The 21,943-nt window shown below is 39.7% G+C and overlaps 1 protein-coding gene across 9 annotated transcripts in view; it reads right to left on the bottom strand.

The window, feature by feature from the left end:
- Positions 1-21,943, bottom strand: part of Dock3 (dedicator of cytokinesis 3) — a 309,055-nt gene that overhangs the window by 238,988 nt on the left and 48,124 nt on the right. For all 9 annotated transcript variants that reach the window (XM_060385341.1, XM_060385339.1, XM_060385340.1 and 6 more), the window contains exon 3: positions 15,210-15,250. In XM_060385341.1, coding sequence (XP_060241324.1) covers positions 15,210-15,250 — 41 coding nt within the window. The remainder of the gene's footprint in view (positions 1-15,209; positions 15,251-21,943) is intronic.

The raw sequence follows: 21,943 nt of genomic DNA, 5'->3' as shown, positions 1-21,943 counted from the left end.
AGAAAATTTTTTGGAAATTTACACTGTAAAAGAAGGAGTATCCATAAGAAATAACTAAGCTCCTAAACAATTGTGGTCTTTACCAAATTTAAATAAAGTATAAACAATTTAAACAGATATATGCCTAAGAAACAATTAAGAGTGAAGGATTAATTACAGTTTCCCAGATTGAAAATTCCAGGACCAAAAGGATTCATTGCTACCAAATAGCGTAAGAATACCTAACATCAATTCTTCTTAAACTATTTGACAAAATACGAAATCAGTATTATCCTGATACCAAAACTAGATACACAACACAACAAACTATAGTCCAGTTTCCCTAATAAACATAGATTTTTAAATACTCAAAAAATATTCACAAAAAAAATTTAAGAACACATTAAGATATTTTTTATTATTTAATTATTTTTTATTTTATTAATTATAATTTGTTCATTTTGTATGCCCCCTGTAGCTCCCCCCTCCTCCCCTCCCAATCCCACCCCTCCCTCTTCCTCACCCATGTCCCTCTCCCAGTCCACTAAAAAGGGAGGTCATCCTCCCTTTCCCTCTGATTGTAGTCTAGCAGCTCTCATCAGGAGTGGCTGCATTGTCTTCTTCTGTGGCCTGGTAAGGCTGCTCCCCACTCAGGAGGAGGTGATCAAAGAGCAGACCAATCAGTTTCTGTCAGAGACAGTCCCTGTCCCCATTACTATGGAAACCACTTGAATACTGAACTGCCATAGGCTACCTCTGTGCAGGGGTTCCAGGCCATCTCTATGAGTGGTCCTTGGCTGGAGTATCAGTTTCAGAAAAGATCCCTGTGCCCAGACTTTTTGGATCTGTTGCTGTCCTTGTGGAGCTCCTGTCTTCTCCAGGTCTTACTATCTCCCACTTCTTTCATAAGATTCCCTGCACTCTGCCCAAAGTTTGGCTATGAGTCTCAGCATCTGCCTCAATACCCTGCAGGGTAGAGCCTTTCAGAGGCCCTCTGTGGTAGGCTCCTGTCCTGTTCCCTGATTTCTCCCTCCTCCGATGTCCATCCTCTTTGCCTTTCTGAATGGGGATTTAGCGTCTTAGCCAGAGTCGTCCTTCCTGATTAGCTTCCTTAGGTGTACAGATTTTAGTATGATTATCCTATATGTCTAATATCCACTTATGAGTGAGTATGTACCCTGTGTGTCTTTCTGCTTCTGGGATACCTCACTCAGGATGATCTTTTCCATTTCCTACCATTTACCTGCAAATTTCATGATTTCCTTGTTTTTTTTTATCACTGAGTAATATTCCACTGTGTAGATGTACCACAGTTTCTCTTACAGGACCATCAAGCTGGCTTCATATCTGAGATGCAAGGTTTCTTCAACATATGCAAAGTAATAAAAGTAAAATACTATCCAAAAAAACTTAAAGAGGTCTGGAGAGAAGGCTCAGCAGTTAAGAGCACTGTCTGCTCTTCCAGGGGCCCTGACTTCAATTCCCTGCAACTACATGGTAGCTCACAACCATCTATACAGGGATCTATCTAATGCCCTCTTCTGGCATGCAGGTGTACATGCAGATAGAGCACTCATATACATAAAAATAAATAAATCTTTAAAAAAAATTAGAAATAACATGACCATCTCAAGATACAGAAAAGCCTTTTGACAAAAACCCAACATCATTTCATTGTAAAATCCTCAAGAAATAGGATTACCAAACATCAATATAATTATTACTGCATAAGACAAACCTATAAGCTAACACTGGACTAAATGGAGAAACTAAGAACACCCTCTCAAATATGAAATGACACAAAGGGGCCCATGTTTAATATAGTGCTCAGAACTTCAGCCAGAGCAGTAAGAGAAAAAAAAGGAATAAAATAACACAGAGAGAGGTTAAGATCCCCATTTTTAGATGACATTATCCTATACTTATAGGATGTATGAACACCACCAGAAAACTCTTAAGTGTGATAAATACTTTCAGCAAAGCAGCAGACTACAAAAATAAACAACATAAAAACCAGCAGCTGTTCTATATACCAGTAACAGAGTGGCCAAAAATATATTTTTTAAATAATTTATTTTCAATAGCTTAAAAAAATAGGGGGCTGGAGAAAAAGAGTGCTCTTGCAGAGGAATGAAGTCTGGTCCTCTGCACTCATGTCAGGGACTCACAACCTCTTATAACTCAAGCTCCAGGGGATATAATGACCTCTCCTAAGTTCTATAAGCATTGGCACATATGTATGCATACACACATAGGCACACAAATAAACATAAATAAGAAGATATATCCTTTTTAAAGCTAGGAATAAGCCTCCTTGAAACAATAAAAAAATCTACAACGAAAACTTTGAAACACTGAATAATGATATTGATAAAATCACTAAACAATAAAAAGGCATCCCATACATAGAGACTGACACAATTAATACTGTGAAAAAATATTACTGAAAATTCTAAAGATTCAATGTACTCTTCATCAAAATATAAGTGGCATTCCTTGATGAACTAGGAAAGAAGCCTAATCTCATAGAGAAATACAATGGACTCAAAACGCTACAAAATTTCTAAATGAAACAAACAAACAAACAAAAACCACAAAATCAGATTAGCCAAAGTGACAGAGACAGCTTTGCACTGACACATAAACAGACATGTGGACCAAGGCATCAGAAAAGAAAATGCAGAAATAAATCCACACAACTATGGCCACCTAAGTTTTGACAAAGGTTTTTAAACCATAAATAGAAGTCAGAGGGGGAAGATTTCTTCAACAAATGGGTGTTGGAAAAACCAGGTATCTTATATATGTAAGAGTGCAGTTAAACCTGCATCTATTACCCTTTATCTTATTTATTTACATTCAAAATTGATTTTAAAAACCTGTATTATAAAACCTGAAATGCTGAAACTGCTGGAAGAAAATATAGGGAAATCACTTAAAGAAATGTTTGGTTTGGTTTGGTTTGGTTGGTTGTTTTAATTCTGGAAAGGACAACAGTGGAAAATAAATGAATTGACAAATGGTATTAAACGAAATCAAAAGACTTCCTCACAGTAAGTAAAATACAGTATCCACACAGTAAAGAAACTGGCTCTAGAAGACAACAGAAGAAAATCTTTGCTTGCTTATGTCAGATAAAAAATTAATACAATATCTAGATATGAAAAAATAAATAAAAACATCTAGATATGGAAAAATAAAAATATCTAGATATGGATTTTTTAAAAAGCAAAAAGCAAACATCAAAAACTAAGTCTTCTGCTCATTAAATAGATGAACCAAAAAGAAAGTTCTCAAAAGAAGAAAAAACATATGGCCAACAAATATTTGAAAAGTGCTTTACAGCTTTATGCATTAGGGAAATACAAATTAAAATACAAATTGAAGACTGCATCTCATCCCAGTCAGAATAGCTGTCATAAAAAAGAAGCAACAAATGCTGGTAAAGACAAAGGAAAATATGAACTCATATTTTCACTGCTGGTAGGACTGCAAATTTGTGCAACCACTACGAAAATCAGTATGTATCTCTCTCCAAAAACTAAAAATGGAACTAACATATGGTCGTACTATACCACTCCTGGGAATATACACAGGGATTTTTAAATCCTACTACAGAGATACTTACACATCTATGTTTACTGATGCACTATTCACATTAACAAGAAAATAGAACCAACCTAGATGTTCATAAAACAAGACTGGATAATGAGATCATATAATATAAGATAAACATACTAAAATCTATAGTCCTAAAAAAGCTAAACAACAAGGAAGACTCTAGAGAAGATGCTTAATTCTCATTCAGAAGGGCAAACAGGATAGGCATCAGAAGTGTGAATAGACAGGAAACAGGACTGGGGCCTTTGATACCCAGTAGGGTATCAGAGCAGATGCTAAGACTCACAGCCAAACTTTAGGCAGAATGCAGGGAATCTTATGGAAGAAGGGGGAGACAGAAAGACTTGGAGGGGACAGGAGCTCCACAAGGAGACCAACAGAGCCAACAAACCTGGGCCTGGGGTCCCTGCAGAGACTGATGAATCAACCGAAGGCCATACATGGAGATAACCTAGACCCCCTACTCAGATGAAGCCCATAGGCAGCTCAGTTTCCAAGTGGGTTCCCTAGTAAGGGGAGCAGGGACTGCTCTGTCTCTGGCATGAACTCAGAGGCTGGCTCTCTGATCATCTCCCCCTGGGGGTTGCAGCCTTGCCAGGCCACAGAGGAAGACAATGCAGCCACTCCTGATGAGACCTGATAGTCTAGGGTCAGGTCGAAGGGAGGAGGACCTCCCCTATCAGTGGACTAGCGGAGGAGCATAGGGGGAAAAGAGGGAGAGAGGAAGAGTGGGACTGGAAGGAGACAAGGGAGGGGAGCACAGCTGGGATACGAAGTGAATAAACTGTAATTAATAATAAATAAACAAACAAAAGAAAAAGAAAATTATGACATCACAGAAAATGGTAAAGGCTTCTTCCGTTGCTTTGTGTTTAAGTAACTGTTTTGCCCCAAGGTCTGCCTGCTCTTGTAAGAGCAGAAATCCATGCACCCTTTGTACCCACGTGCCCTTTGTAATCCTTGTTGACAAAATATCCCTGATTGGCTGAATAAGTGCCTACACACCTCAGGAGGGCAGAAGTTAGGGTGGCATAGTCAAGGTTCAAGCTTGGAGGAAGGAGGAAGAGACAGGTACAAGAGGAGAAAGAAGGTAAAGAGCCACATGGGCTGAAAGAAAGAACTCTGAGAATGGTGTGGAGAGGTGCAGCCCAGAAGCAAAGCATGTGCAAGTAGTTTTGGATTATGGATGGGAAGTAGCCCAGCTAGACATAATTAAAGCAGAGGGCATGGGATGGGAGATGGGTAGTAATGAATTAGCTTAGGGGAAATTATTTGCCTAGCCCCAGGTGAAATAAGGCTTACTTAAAATACAATATGTTTTTTACCCATGTTGATATCGGCATTTAAGGAAGTGGGTTAGTAATAACTGTCTCAATAATTATAGGCTTTAATAATAAACAGTATTGGTAATTTATATTTTTATTTACTACAACAGAAAATAAATGGACCTGGAAATTATATTTTAGTTAAGTATCCTAGAAAGATAAATATCCTGTTTTTTTTCTCATATACAGATTCTAGATTTTAAATTTTATTTATCCACTATATATACGGGAGGTTCAGGTGATGAGACTAGAAAGTAGGTCGTGGGGTTTTAAAAAAGAATTGGAGACGGGGAAAAAACAAGATAAAAGAATACATGTAACATAAAAAAAGAAAGGGGGCTGGCATGGGGGTGCAAGAGAATTAAGGAGGGAGGATTAAGGGAAAGGGGGCAACAAAACAAAGTATGAGGAGGTAGAGGAGAGGAAAGGGAATGGAATAACCAAAAGTCACGCTGTATAAAAACAGCCTTATGGAAATCGACTACTTCAAATGTTAATTTAAAAATATTGCTTTTTTTAAAAAAAGAGTTTGAACATGGGTGGACACTGCCAATGTTCAAAGGCTTTGAGAACTGAAGGATCATGGGAGAGAGAGGAAGAGGTGGAGGAAGAAAGCAAAGAGCTGCTATGGGTGAGTGTGAAGGAAGCACATGAGGGCATGGATGGAAGCAGCAGCCTAGATAATAAGCAAGTATTTATGGAACCATGGGTGGGAGGTAGCCTGGGTTGGGGCTGGGAGGTAAAGGTAGTTTAGAAGGTTAATAGCTGCCCTGCCCCAGGCGTTATAAGGCTATTATAAAATCTACCAGGTAACTGCGATAGTAGGTTAGATATACCACCCTAATAACTACAGGGCTAATAATAAACATTATTAGACCATACCATTAAACTAACAGCAACAGGAGCCTGTCTTAAAAATAATAATAAAAGAAAAAAGAAAGTAAGAAAAACAACAACTAATAAAGTTAAAAGCCTCTGTTCAGCAAAGGAAATAGTGAGGAGTGGAGCAAGAAGTCCACATGATGGAGAACATCTTTGTCAGACGTTCACCTCATAGCAAATATACACCAAGAAACGAAACACACTAATACAAATCAACAAACGGGTAAATAAATAAGCAGCTCCCAAGAGAATGACTCAACGGTCAACAGCACTTGTTGCTCTTCTAGAGAACCTGAATTCCGTTTCTAACACCAACATGGTGGCTCACAACTGTTTGTAACTCCAGTTCAAGGAGACCTGATACTTTCTTCTGGCATGCATGGCCACCAGTCATGCACATGGTGCCCACAAATACATGTAGGCACTCGTACATATATGTAAAATAAAAATAATCTTTTCTTTAAAAATAAAAACTAATGGCCAATAAAAACATGAAGTCATGTTCAATACCCTTAGCTATTATGGCTGATTTTAATGTCTATTTCTCACAAATGAGAATCAGTTGAGTAGGGAGTCTCACCTGAAGAACTGCCCTGATTATTGTGGGAGGACTCATCCCAATTGTAGGTAGCACTTTCTAGTAGGAGCCCAGATAAAAATGGGTATTTTAGAGGAAGTTTGTTCTCTCCCCTTTTGATCACTTGGCCTTCTCTCATGCTACTGGGTTGATTTGCCCTGGTTTTGCTGCGGATGCTGTTATTGTTGCTTGCTTCAATGAGTACAGCCAGCAATCCCAAGCTTTCATAATGTAACAGAGAACAGCAGCTTTCTAGGAACTTACTGGGGTTCTAATGCCAAACTGGGACTACTGAGTCAGCCCATCTTTTGAACTAGGTGACTCCCAGTTGTTACCCCACACCCCACTGAGAGTTATTCTGGCACTACTCCAACTACTGTGGCACACAGCCTCAAAGACCCAATTCCCCAATTCCAGGATCTCATCATATCAGGTGTGGCTTGGCTGTTGTTACTATTTTAAAGCTTGTTTAATAGATTCTGCATGGGAAAATGCAAATCAAACTTTGGAGCCTCCCTGACTAATAACTTGTGAAGCAGTATCACACACCTGGCACAGGATTTTTCATTTAATAACCCATGTCTTCTGAGGAAAGGGTGATGGCATTAGAGATTGAGAGCTTTTCTTGTCTAATTTTAATAGAGAGAGCTGAGATGACTCAGAAAGAAAACATCAGCAGAGACAGTAGAAAAGCAGCAGTGGAGCGGCGAGCTGCTTTGATAGCCATATACAAGGAAGAACCATGAGAGATGCAGGGAACAACAAAAGCTGAAGTTCATTCCCTAGGTTTATTAACTACAACATTAGCAAGAGCTAAGGAATTACAACTTCCCAGACTTCTGGAAGAGATGTAACCCGCGGTCTTTTATGAGACTGTTTTTCTCCAACCAAGGACCATGTATGGATATAACCTAGAACCTCTGCTCAGATATGTAGCCCATGGTAGCTAAGTATCCAAATGGGTACCCTATTAACGGGAACAGGGACTATTTCTGACATGAACTCAATGGCAGGCTCTTTGACCTCTCCCTACCCAGAGGGAGGAGCAGCCCTGCTGGGCCACAGAGGAGGTCTCTGCAGCCAGTCCTGAAGATACCTGATAAACCAGGGTCAGATGAAAGGGGAGGAGGTCCTCCTGTATCAGTGGACTTGGAAAGGGGCAGGGAGGAGATGAGGGAGGGAGGGTGAGATTAGGAGAGAATGAGGGAGCAGGATACAGCAGGGATACAAAGTTAATAAACTGTAACTAATATAAATAAATAAATAAGTAAGTAACCCTTGTAAACTATGCCTGAACAAGAGTAGTAATACTTATTAGCATAAAGCTAAGGATCCCAGTACATGGGCCTTAGACAAGACCTATAAAAGTAGAGGAAAACACGTGCTGGTGCTCATTCTTGTCTGCTGCTGCCACTCACCATTGTCAAATGCCAAGGGATATAACAGCTGCCAGAGGCCAGCAGAACTACCCACCTACACACAATTTCTACTCAGAGAAAAAGGATCCCAACAAAATGATTCACAGAAAGCACTAAAAGGGGTATTTACAATAAAGACCTCAGGAAATCAGAACAACAATCAAAAAACAAAACAAAACAAACAAACAAAAAAAACCACCCATTCCAATAGTGTTTAACTGTACTTGTGCAGGGATTCTAAAATTTTAGTTCAGCCTGAGTTACACGCTGAATTTGAGGCCAGCCTGATCTAAATAGGAAGACCCTGTCTCAGAAAATGAAACAATGCAATTCCCACTCCAGTACTTTACAGTAGTTAACGCTAAACAGTACCACAGTACTGATTCATCACTCCCCAGTTACACTCACTGCAGTACCGTAGCGTACTCTTCAGAAAGGGAATTTATCAGTATGTATCATTAATAACAGTTTCTCTTATAAGTCTTATACCATGTACTATGGTTTGTGTACCCTAAAGTTCATGTATTGAAGGTCCTCAGGGAGGCACTACTGAGCAGTATGCGTTCTTTGGAAAGTAAAGCCCCTGAGAAGTCATTAAAGGCAAGCACCCATGGGAAATTCTGGTATTCTGACCTATTCAGACTTCCTTGCTTTGCTTCCTGGTTCATATTGTGTAGAGAGTGCTCAGACCATATGCTCCATGGCCATTGCCATTTGGCATAACCATCCCAAAGGCTTAATAAGACAGGCAGCCTGATCATGGACTTGCAGCTATAAAACTATGTGCCAAAATAATCCTCTTTATTAAGTTCACTATTTTATGTATTTCACTGTAGTAACAGAAAGTTAGAATACTATGTGACAATACTGAGCACATGTGCAGCTCAGCTGACCAATGAGAAAGCCTGAAGTCCCTACCATTCTCTGTACAATTTGGCATGTAATACTCTAAATACATGTCTGACTTACTTTTCCTACCATACCAACTATCATTCTCTTTAATAATGGACTCTAGATGGCTTGCATTATTTATTGTTTCTTGAACATGGCTTGTACATTTTTGTACCATACAAAACATTCTATAAGGCTCCCTTTTTTATTTTTTATTTTATTTTTATTAATTACAGTTTATTCACTTTGTATCCCCCCTGTAGCTCCCTCTCTCCTCCCCTCCCAATTCCTCCCTCCTTCCCCCTTTTCCACCCATGTCCCTCCCCAAGTCCACAATAGGGGAGGTCCTCCTCTCCTTCCTTCTGATCCTAGTCTATCAGGTCTCATCAGGAGTGGCTGCATTGTCTTCCGCTGTGGCCTGGTAAGGCTGTTCCCCACTCAGGGGAAGGTGATCCAAGAGCCAGCTATTGAGTTCATGTCAGAGACAGTCCCTGTTCCCCTTACTGTGGAACCCACTAAACTCCCTTTCTTAATTAATGGAATTCTAGTCATCTCTCAGAACTGTTTGTTTTTCCCTCTTAAGTATGTGCTTTATAGAAAGCAAAAGCTATAATTAAATATTGGTTTTTCTTATTTTTCTCTTATTCTTTAAACTTTAGGAATGTTCTTTAAAACTATACATTTTTATTTAATATTTTTATAACCTTGATTAACAGGTTCCTTCCTTAAACATAGTGACCTTAAGAGAGTAACTGTCAGGCAAGAAATTCTTTACTGTCAACTGGCCAAATTGTCCTCTTAGAAACCTAGCTATTTTAGATAGAGTCACGCTGAGGACAATCCAAAAGATGCAGAGGACCATTACAACCACGGTGTGGCTAAAGAATAACCATTCCAGATACCTTGCTTAGAAAGCAGCACTCCAAAATATTTTACAGTCATTTTCATTATGCATACCAGAGAGTGCACACTTCTCCTGGTGGCCCAGCTGGAGGCTTCTGATTAGTATAAACACAGCCCTTCATTTGCATGAATGGTTACCTTCTCCTCACTATATAAATAGATTACCTGGAAGACACCCTCTTTTATTGACCCCTGGTGCTGCAAAATTAGGCCTAATAAAAGACTTCTTCTTAACGGGAATTAGATTTTTATCATGAAATAGAGAAGGCTAAGTGGGTAAAAACAAAGAAAGTCGGGGTGGTAGTGATGGCAGTAGAAACAACAGCCGTAGTAGTCGTAAAAGAAATAGAAGACTGGCAAGAAAGTGGCTGGAGAGCTCCAGAGAAAGGTCAGTGACAGAGCCGGTGGGAAACAGGTTATCTGAGAGGACAAAAGATGGTAGAAGTATAGAGGTGGCTCTGCAGAGGCAAAGGCAAGGGATTATGGGCAATTATTACTAGAGGAGTTCCAGGGAACTACCAAACTCCAGGATCCTGACATTCAATGCCCAAGAGATACATATTACCTACCATTAAGAGCCCTGGCTTTGGAAGCTACAACTGCTGCCACTGACTGTCTGCTGCCTAAAAAAGATGGGAGAGATGGCTCAGTGGGTAAAGGCGCTTAACACCATGTCCAACGGCCTGAATTCTCTCCGGGACCAGATGACAGAAGGAGAGAACCAACTCCCACAAGGTGTCCTCTGACCTCCACGTGTGTGTCACTGCATGCATGCACACTCTCTCTAAATAAATAAATAAATAAGCAAACCCGTTTTGAAGATGAAGCTTATGATAGCTACTAATTAATGGTTGCTTGCAATTAAAAGCCTAGAACAATAAATTTCCAACATGGCTCGCTCTCCTCCCACCACGGCCCCTGTGTGGATATGCATGTGTCACAGGACACATGTAGATACTAGACACCTCAGGTATCAAGTCAGGTCCTTGTCTTCTACTTTGTTGGAGACAGGGACATTCTTGTCCATTGTTGTGTATGCCAATCTTCCAGAACCACTCTTCTTTCTACCTCCCCTCTCTCAACAGGAGTATATTGGGATCTGAATTTAAGTCATCAGGCTTGCACAATAAACACTTTACCAATGAGCCATCTCCCCAGCAACTAAAGATTTTTACAAGAATAGATAAACAGCCAGCTGACTGGCAGTACTATCAGTCTTTTGCTGTATCTAAAAGAATATATACTTGAAGAAAAGCCTATTAAATGTCAAAAGCCTTTAGCTTTCATTCAAACTTTATTTAACATTAGATAATTCAAATGTATAAATATAAAAAGTTCTTTGTTCAAAATGCATACCTTGGAAAACACCGGAAATTTCAAAGTAAAAAAAAAATATGACTAGGAATTAATATGAAAAAATTTAATCAAAAACCAAGTCTATAGATATAGATAGATTCACGTATAAGAATAATAATTAAAGAAAAAAGGCCATGAATTTGAGGAGGCAGCAGGAAAATGGAAAGAGCTAAAGGGAAGAGAGGGGAAAATGGTGAAACTACGTTTTAATTAAAAATTAATTTTTAGCCAGGTGTGGAGGTATGGTGGTATATGCCTTTAATCTTAACACTCGGGAGGCAGAGTCCAGTGATCTCTGAGTTCAAGGCCAACCTGGTCTACAAAGCAAGTTCCACGATAGACAGGGCAACATAAAGAAACCCTGTCTCAAAAAAAAGTTTTAATTAATTCTTTTTAATTAATTTATTTTTATTAATTACAGTTTATTCACTTTGTATCCCAGCTATAGCCCTCTCCTTCATCCCCTCCCAATCTTTCTCCCTCCCTCATCTCCTCCCATACCCCTCCCCAAGTCCACTGATAGGGAAGGTCTTCCTCCCCTTCCATCTGATCCTAGCCTATCAGGTCTCATCAGGGCTGGCTGTATAGTCTTCCTTTGTGGCCTGGTAAGGCTGGCTGCTCCCCTCTCAGAAGGAGGTGATCAAAGAGCCAGTCACTGAGTTCATGTCAGAGACAGTCCCTGTTCCCATTACTAGGGCTTCCACACAGAGACTGAGCTGCCATGGGCTACATCTGTGCAGGGGTTCTAGGTTATCTCCATGCATGGTCATTTGCTGGAGTATCAGTCTCAGAAAAGACCCCTGGGCCCAGATTTTTAGGTTCTGTTGCTCTCTTTGTGGAGCCCCTATCCCCTCCAGGTCTTTCTATCTCCCCCTTCTTTCATAAGATTCCCTGTACTCTGCCTAAATGAGTCTCAGCATCTGTTTTGGTACCCTGCTGTATAATCTTTCACAGGCCCTCTGGTAGGCTCCTTTCCTGTTCCCTGTTTTCTCCCTCTTCTGATGTCCATCCCATTTGCCTTTCTGAGTGAGGATTGATCAATCATCTTACCCAAGGTCCTCCTTGCTTAGCTTCTTTAGGTGTACAGATTTTAGTATGTTTATCCTATCTTATACGTCTAATATCCACTTATAAGTGAGTATATACCATGTGTGTCTTTCTGTTTCTGGGGAAAAATACAAATGAAAAATAAGACTCACACTAGAAACTACTAAGGCACTTACTCTTTAAATACTGCTAACAAAGAATAATCAAAATAAGTAACTGATGTACATATTTAAACTGGGAAGAGGTTAATTTTGGAGTTATAATTATATTCAATGTACACTTCTGTATTCCAAATTTTGAGATTTATCTATTATTATTTATTTATAAAAAGTAAACACTAGGATCTGGAGAAATGGCTCAGTGGGTAAGAGCACTGACTGCTCTTCCAGAAGACTGAATTTAATTCCAAGCACCCACATGGCAATTTACAACCATCTGTAACTCCAGTGCCTGGGGATCAAATGCCCACTTATGGGCCACAGGTGCCAGGTACACAAGTACACAGACACACATGCAGACAAAACAACAATAAGTACTAAAGTAAACATTTTCTTTTTTAAAGCAATTAGTGATACAATTCAATTCTAAAATCATTTATTCCAAGTGTTTACATGAGAGGATGTGGTAAAATATGACTGATTAAGGTATACACATAGCCTTTTTACACTAAGTAGGTAGGTACTATTCATATCAACTTTCAGTAGCAGACTAAAGACAATGAAATCAAAGATGCATAAACAATATTTAAACAGAGAGGATTTTGTGGCTGACGCATTAGTGCTATAAGTCACATATGAGATAGGTACTTCAGAAACATCAGAAAATTTCCAGTAAATTTTCCAATAAATAAACCCAAGGTTGTCTTGTCCTCTGGCTTCCATACACATGCATGCAGAAAAAAATATATATTATATTTAACATTTTAAAGGTATCATTATTCACAGACTGCATAGTAACCACCAACTATTACTAGAAGCAAGGTAAAGGGGTTGTAAAGTCCACAAATCATAACCACAAATAAAAAGTGTGTAACATCACTAATCATTGCTTTCCATTAATATTTGAGAAAAAGTGGGGAATACCCTAGAACTCATTGGTACAGGAGACAACTTCCTGAACAGAACACCAATGGCACAGGCTCTAAGAGCAACAATCAATAAATGGGACCTCATGAAACTGAAAAGCTTCTGTAAAGCAAAGGACACTGTCATCAAAACAAAACGACTGATACAGACTGGGAAAGAATCTTCACCAAGCCTTTATCTGACAGAGGGCTAATATCCAGTATATATAAAGAACTAAAGAAGCTGAAAAGCAGCAAACCAAGGAATCCAATTAAAAAATGGGGAACAAAGCTAAACAGAGAACTCTCTGTAGAGGAATATCGAATGGCAGAGAAACACTTAAAGAAATGCTCAACGTCATTAGCCATCAGGGAAATGCAAATCAAAACGACCCTGAGATTTCACCTTACACCCATCAGAATGGCCAAGATGAAAAACTCGAGTGACAGCACATGCTGGAGAGGTTGTGGAAAAAGGGGAACCTTCTCCACTGCTGGTGAGAATGTAAACTTGTACAACCACTCTGAAAATCAATCTGATGCTTTCTCAGACAACTAGGAATAGCGCTTCCCCAAGATCCAGCCATACCACTCCTAGGCATATATCCAAAAGAGGCTCAAGTACACAATAAGAACATTTGCTCAACCATGTTGGTAGCAGCTTTATTTGTAATAGCCAGAAGCTGGAAACAACCCAGATGCCCCTCAACTGAAGAATGGATGCAGAAATTGTGGTACATCTACACAATGGAGTATTACTCAGCAATGAAAAATAAGGAAATCATGAAATTTGCAGGTAAATGGTGGGACCTGGAAAGGATCATCCTGAGTGAGCCGTCCCAGAAGCAGAAAGACACACATGGTATATACTCACTCATATAGACATATAACATAGGATAAACCTACTAAAATCTGTACATCTAAAAAACTAATCAAGAGAGAGGACCCTGACTAAAACGCTCAATCCCCATCCTGAAAGGCAAAGAGGAAGGACATCAGAAGAAGAAGAAAACAGGAAACAACCTAGGAACCTGCCACAGAGGGCCTCTGAAAGGCTCTGCCCTGCAGACTATCAAAGCAGACGCTGAGATTTATGGCCAACTGTTGGGCAGAGTGCATGGAATCTTATGTAAGAAGTGGGAAATAGAAAGAGCTGAAGAGGACAGGAACTCCACAAGGAGAGCAACAGAACCAGAAATTTGAACACAGTGGTCTCCCCAGAGACTCATACTCCAACCAAGTACCAAGCATGGAGATAACCTAGAACCCCTGCACAGATGTAGCCCATGGCAGTTTAGTGTCCAAGTGGGTTACATAGTAATGGGAAGAGGGACTGCCTCTGACATAATCTGATTGGCCTGCTCTTCGATCACCTCCCCCTGAGGGAGGAGCAGCCTTACCAGGCCACAGAAGATGACAATGCAGCCACTCCTGATGTGATCTGATAGACTAAGATCAGAAGGAAGGAGAGGAGGACCTCCCCTATCAGTGAACTTGGGGAGAGGCATGCATGAAGAAGGGGGAGGGAGGGTGGGTTCGGGAGGGGAGGAGGGAGGGGCTTATGGGGGGATACAAAGTGAATAAAGTATAATTAATAAAAAAATAAAATAAAATTACACATCAAAAAAATTCTATATAGTCACAAAATATATATATTTTTAGTATGTTACTATTAATCATACTTTACTGAAAGATAAAATCTAGTATATAATATCAGTATCCTATACAGTCTTATTTAATTTCACATTTTAACAAAATTATTAATATCAACAAAGGAATGCATACTTGAACATTATTTTCATTTTTCCCACTTTGCACCTCAGGAATAAATTTATCTAACCAGACATAAGGTTCTATAACACTAAAACTATAAATAAGCCAATTTAATTTTGGTCAAATCTTGGGGGAAAAAAAAATCACTTAAAAGTATGACTAGACTTCTTCAGAACAAGTATATAGCTTTAACCACATTTGCATTTTCTGTGATTTCTGAAAAATCATTTTAATATTGCACTATGATACCTAGACAATTCTGCCAGAAAGATGACTGTAGCTGCTGTAAAGGGTTAAAGATCAAGTGGAAACAGTTGTTACTGACTGTAAATAACATGATGCACATGAAGGAACACAACAGTGAACTTCATTACCTTTACATTAGGCTTCTTTGTTGAAACTCCTCTGTACCAACCTAAAAAGACATTAAAATAATGTTACTGTTATTCTGTAAAAGACACAACAGTCATTTTTTTTTTAAAGCAGATGATTGTGAGATTTTTCTTAATATATCTTGGCTTCATTAGGATCACGTCCGTGCTAGCAGGTTACGCCTGATGGAACAGCTTTTTGTTTTTATTCGCTTTTCTTTTTCATGGCAGACAGGAAGTACAGTTCAGACTACTTACTGATTCATTCACTCTCCAATGCAGCATGCTATACTATTCGCTTGTTTGTTGTTATTGTTTCTGATCAGTTGATAAAGCCTGTGGAACTATCATAGAGAGATCAACCTTTTCCTTTCAGCGTTCATATACAGAAATACTAACAAAACGTTCAATTTCAACAGAAGTATAATTTTCAGGCAAGGACAACCTTTCTTCATACTAATCTATTATTTTCAGAGTTTTGATATAGTTCACTTGTGTTTTAGAGGAAACAGCATATCAGAGTATAAACCAAGAAAAGCACTTCAACAGGAAAATAATATGAAAATTATAAATAGCAGCTAATATTAACAGAACTTTTATTATTATTTCTAAATATTGGAATTGAGGGATTTTTCAATGTACTAATCTTCAAATCTCATGACAATGCTATGAAAGGAAGAAAAAAAACCTAATTTTTCCCACATGAAAACAACAGACTACAAAAGAACAGAAATTCAGCTTCTTTTAGTAACAACAGCTAAGGCAATAAATTCTAATAACTAGTTTCACAGCTGAGTCTCAAGTTCTTCATTTATCATTTTAAATAATAATCTTACTATACTTAACATGAATATATTAAGAGACACCACATGGCAGAATGAGGGTCTCTAAAAACCTTGAGAATAAACAAATAAAGCCATGAATATGCTACCAAGCAACAGCATTCAAAACTGTGAGGTATTGGGGAAACAGAAGGCAAACAATCTACAGAACTAAAGATAACATCCATAAACAGGCCCACCCAGAATTCAACTGACCCTTGACAAAGTAACAATCGTAACACAATAGGAAAAGAGATGTTTTCACAAGAAGGAGGACCCAGGGTAAGAAGATCAATCCTTACTTAGAAAGACAAATAGGATGGACATTGGAAGTAGGAGAAAATGAGAAGCAGGATAGGAGCCTACCATAGAGGGCCTATGAAAGACTCTACATAGCAGTGTATCAAAGCAGAAACTAGGACTCATAACCAAAACTTGGGCAGAGTACAAGGAATCATATGAAAGAAGAGGAAGTTAATAAGACCTGGAGAAAACAGGAGCTCCACAAGGACCAAATATATCAGGACACAGGGGCTTGTCTGAGACTGATTCTCCAACCAGGGACCATGCATAGATATAACCTAGAACCCCTGCTCAGATGTAGCCCATGGCAGCTCAGTATCCAAGTGGGTTCCCTAGTAAGGGGAACAGGGACTGTCTCTGACATGAACTCTATGGCTAGCTAATTGACCTCTGCAGCCCATCGTGGGAGGAGCAGCCTAGCTAGACCACAGAGGAGGACACTGAAACCAGTCCTGGTGAGATCTGATAAGCTAGGTTAAGATAGAAGGAGAGGAGGATCTCCCCTATAAGTGGACTTAGAGAGGGGCAAAGAGGAGATGAGAGAGGGTGTTATTGGGAGGGAATGAGGAAGGGGACTACAGCTGGGACACAAAGTAAATAAACTGTAATTAATATAAAAAATAAAAAATTATATCAAGAAAAAAAGAAACTAAAAAAAAAACGATGTTTTCAGCAAATGCTGTCAAAACAACTGGTTATCAACTTTGCAAAAAAAATATATAGATACAGCCCAGTGCCCAACTGAAGCAGAGACTCCCCACTCTTTACCAGAGGCCACACCAGCCATCAGAAGTCCAGGTAGATAGCCAGCCCATGGACCTCCTCCACTCTTTTGGTGACCCACCCCCAGAACCCCAAGCCAACCCTTCTTTCCTCATCACTGTGTCCCAATCCCCAATTCAGGCAGAGACCTCGCGCTCCACCAGAGGCCATGCCAGTCACCATAAGTCCAGCACCAACTCCAGTGGAGAATCCCAGCTCAACCAAAAGCCACACCTGCCAGAAGACCAGAAGGGAAATGTAAACCAAGGAACAAACACCCATAAAACAAAGACAAACTTACCTATCACCTAGACCTATAATCACCCCAAACTCAGAAGCCTAGAGGCCCGAATACAAATAGAATCAACATCGGCTAAGGCAATACATCACTACCAGGGAATATTCCAACAGAGCTGACCCACAAGAAAAACACCTTAAAACCAACGTTATAAAGATGATAGAGACCCACACAGAAGAAATGAATAAATCATTTAAAGAATCAAGGAAATGGGGCTGGAGAGATGGCTCAGTGGTTAAGAAATAAAGGAAAACACAAACAAAAAATTCGAGGAAATTGACAAATCCTTTTTTAAAAGCCAAGATAATCAAGAAAAAACAAAGAGTTGAAGAAAGAATAAAATTGTTCAAGATCTAAAAATGAAAACAGAAGCAAATGCCAGACACTGGTACCGCCTACCTTTATTCCCAGCACTTGGGAGGCAGAGGCAGGCAGATCTGTGAGTTCAAAGTCAGCCTACTCTACAGTGTGAGTTCCAGGACAGCCAGGGATACACAGAGAAACCCTATCTCAAAAAAACAGAGAGGGGGGTGAGGGGAGAGGAAGGAAGAAGGAAGGGAGTGGAGAGAAGGAGAGGGAAAAGGGAGGAACAAGGGGAGGAGTGGGGGAAAGGAAGGCAAAAGAGAAAACACAATAAAGAAAAGACAAATGGAAGGAATTCTGGAAATAAAAATCTAGATAAAGTGAACAGAAACTACAGAGGCAGCTTCACCAACACTTGAGAATCTCAACTGTTAGCTATAATAGGAAAATAGACATGCCAGTCAAAGAAATGTAGTCATGCACACCTGTGAGCCCAGTACCTGGGGAGGCAAAGAAAGGTGGGTCTCTGTGAGGTCAAGGCAAGCCTGATCAATAAAGTGAGTCCAGGAAAGCCAAGGCTACACAAGAAACCCTGTCTTGAAAAACCCAAAGAGAAAAAAATTCCTGACACAAAACCAGAAAATCTGGAACACTATGAAAAAAGACCAAACCTGAAATAATAGGAATAGAAGAGAATAATCCCACAATCAAAGACACAAAAAAATATTTTCTATAAAATAGCAGAAAAAAAATTTCCTAACCTAAAGAAAGAAATACCTATAAAGATACAAGAAGCACAAAAATAAACTGGACCAGAAAAGAAAGTCCCCTCACCACATACTAATCAAAACACTAAACATACAGAACAAAGAAGGAAGATGAAAAGCTGCAAGGAGAAAAGAGAAAGAAACATATAAAGGCACACATATTAGAATTAACCTGACTTCACAATGGAGACTCTATAAACCAGAAGGGCATGGACAAATGTCCTGCATACTCTAAAAGATCACAAATGCCAGCACAGACTGCTATACAAGAAAAATTTCAATCACCTACATAGAGAAAACAAAATATTACAAGACAAAGACAAATTTAAACAATATCTACCTACAAATCTAGACCTACAGAAGGTAGTAAGAGGAAAACCCCAACCCATGGTGGTTAACTACACCAAAGAAAACACAAGAAATACTCTCATACCAGAAAAAAACAAAAGGGAAGTGCGCGCACTCACACACACACACACACACACACCAACACACCACCAACAACAACAAAAACAAAATAAGCGGAATTAACCATCACTGGTCAGTGATATTTCTCAATATCAATGGACTCAATTCCCCCAAAAAATGGACACAGGCTAACAGAATGGATGTGAAAACAGGATCCATCCTTCTGCTGCATACAAGAAACACATCAACATCCAAGATAGACATGATCTCAGAGCAAAAGCTTGGGAAAAAAATTTCCAGGCAAATAGACCCAAGACATTTAATATCTGGTGTAGACATTTTAATATCTAACAAAATAGACTTCAAACCAAAACTAATCAAAATAGATGGGGAAGATACTTCATACTCATCAAAGAAAAAAAAAATCCACCAAGATGACATTTCAATTCTTAACATCTATGCCCCAAACACTAGGGCACCCACATTTGTAAAAAGAAACTTAAATCACGTATCAAAACCTACACCTTAATAATGAGAGACTTCAATACTCCCACCCTCACCAATGGAGAGGTCATCCAGACAAAAACTAAACAGAGAAAAAAATGGAGCTAACCGATGGTATGAACCAAATAGACCTAACAGATATCTAGAGAACATTTCACCCAAACACAGAAGAATATAGCTTCTTCTCAATACCTCACAGAAATCTCTCTAAAATTGACTACATACCAGGTCACAAAGCAAATCTCAAGAGATATGAGAAAACTGAAATAACCCTCTGTATCCTATCATACCACCATGGCTTAAAACTGAATTTCAACAATAACAGAAACAAAAGAAAGCCTACGAACTCATGGAAACTTAACAACTCTACTAAATGACTACTGGGTCAAGGCAGAAATAAAAAAAATTAAAGACTTTCTAGAATTAAATGAAAATGAATGCACAGCATACCAAAACTTATGAGACACAATAAAAGTAGTGCTAAGAGGAAAGCTCATAGTACTAAGCAGAAAAGAGAAATTGGAACCATTTCAAAAAGCAACTTAACAGCACACCTGAAAGCATTAGAACAAAGAGAAAGAAAGAAAGAAAGAAAGAAAGAAAGAAAGAAAGAAAGAAAGAAAGAAAGAAAGAAAGAAAGATGGATGGATATGAATAAAAAATGAATGAAGTGTGCAGGGATAAAGATGAAGCAGAGATTGAGGCAATGGCCAAACAATGACTGGTCCAACTTGAGACCTACCCCATGGGACAGAGGCAACCCTGGACACTATTAATGATACTCTACTATGCTTGCAGACAGGGGCCTAGCATAACTTGTCTTCAGAGAAGCTTCATCCAGCAGCTGATGGAAACAGATGCAGAGACCCAAAGCCACACAACAGGCCGAGCTCCGGATGTTTTGTGGAAAAGCAGGAGGAAGAATAGAGGGAATGGGGGGGAGGGGCGCAGTCAAGGACATCACAAGAAGATCTACAGAGGAAACTAATCTGGGCCCATGGGTGCTCACAGAGACTGAACCACCAACCAAAGAGCATGGATCTAGGTCCCCCAACCACATATAGCAGATGTGCAGCTTGGTCATCATGTGGGTCCCCTATCAAATGGAGTAGGAACTGTCTCTCACTCTGTTGCCTGTCTTTGGATCCCTTTCCCCTAGCTGGGCTGCCTTGTCTGACCTCAGTGGGAAGGATGTGCAACTGGATGTGCCCCATGGGGGGCCTCCATTTCTCTGAGAAGGAGGAGGGGAAAATGGATGGGAGGGGGGTTGAGGATAGGACTGGAAGGAGAGAAGGGAGGTGGGGCTGTGATCAGGATGTAAAGTGAATAAACTATTTGATTAATGGAAATAAACAAAAATAAAAGAAAGCCTTTACTAGTGCCTTGTAGAAAGAAAGGAGTAAAAAGGAAGGAAGGAGGGAGGGAGGGAGGGAGGGAGGGAGGGAGGGAGGGAGGGAGGGAGGGAGGACCAATATCCTTAGCTGTTAGGCAAATGCAAATAAAAACGACTCTGAGATTCCATCTTACATCTATCAGAATGGCTAAGATCAAAAACCTAAGTGACAGCTCATGCTGGCAAGGATGTGGAACAAGTTGAACACCCCTCCATTGCTGATGGGAGTACAAACCAGTACAAAAACCAATATGAAAACTGGCAATCTACCTCAAGACCCAGATATACCACTTTAAAGGTGTGTGTGTGTGTGTGTGTGTGTGTGTGTGTGTGTGTAGCCCATGCCAGACACTGCCTGGATGACCAGGAACAGTAGGCTACATAGCCCAGAGACCTAGGGTAGAACCAAACACAACTGGGGAAAAGAAAGAGTAGGAAATGATTCCTAATAATGTTCTGCTATACTCATAGATTGGTGTCTACTCCAGTCATCAACAGAGAGAGAAGGAATTGGTGGAGCCAGAGGGGTCCAAGACACTGGAAGAAAACAACCCACAGAATCAATTAAGCAGGACTCTTGGAAGCTCACAGAGTCTCAAGAGGCAATCTCAGAGCCTGCATGGATGTGCACTAGGTCCTCTGCATATATGTTATGGTTGTTGGCTTGGTGTTTTCCGGGGAGAATCCTGACGGTGAGACTGAGGTGTCTCTGGCTCTTTTGCCTGCTCTTGAGATCCTTTTCCTCCTGACGGGTTGCCTCACTGAGCACTGATTTGAGGGTTTGTGCCTGGTCTTACTGTATCTTGTCGTTCAATTGTTAGGGGATGGGGAGGGGGGCCACGAGGAAGGAGAAGGTGCGAGAACTACATGGAGGGAGAGGAAGCTTCAGTTGGGATTCGCTGTATGAGAGAAAAAATATTTTATATATCTATATATGCTATAGATATACAGATAGAGAGAATCAGAAAGAGAGACTGACAGACAGCAGACCTTCTACCCCTAACAAAAATTAACTCAAATGGATCATAAACCTAAATGTAAAGTGCCTACGATAAATTCTCAGAACAGAGGGGGAAACTCCAGGAATATTATGCATGGTGATGACCTTCTGGGTGCAAAACCAAAGACATGAATTCATGAAATAATTGATAAGCTGGACTACATAAAAATTTAAAGTT

Source organism: Meriones unguiculatus, chromosome 6, assembly GCF_030254825.1.
Source record: "Meriones unguiculatus strain TT.TT164.6M chromosome 6, Bangor_MerUng_6.1, whole genome shotgun sequence".
Lineage (NCBI taxonomy): Eukaryota > Metazoa > Chordata > Mammalia > Rodentia > Muridae > Meriones > Meriones unguiculatus.
This window is presented reverse-complemented; position numbering and strand designations above follow the sequence as displayed.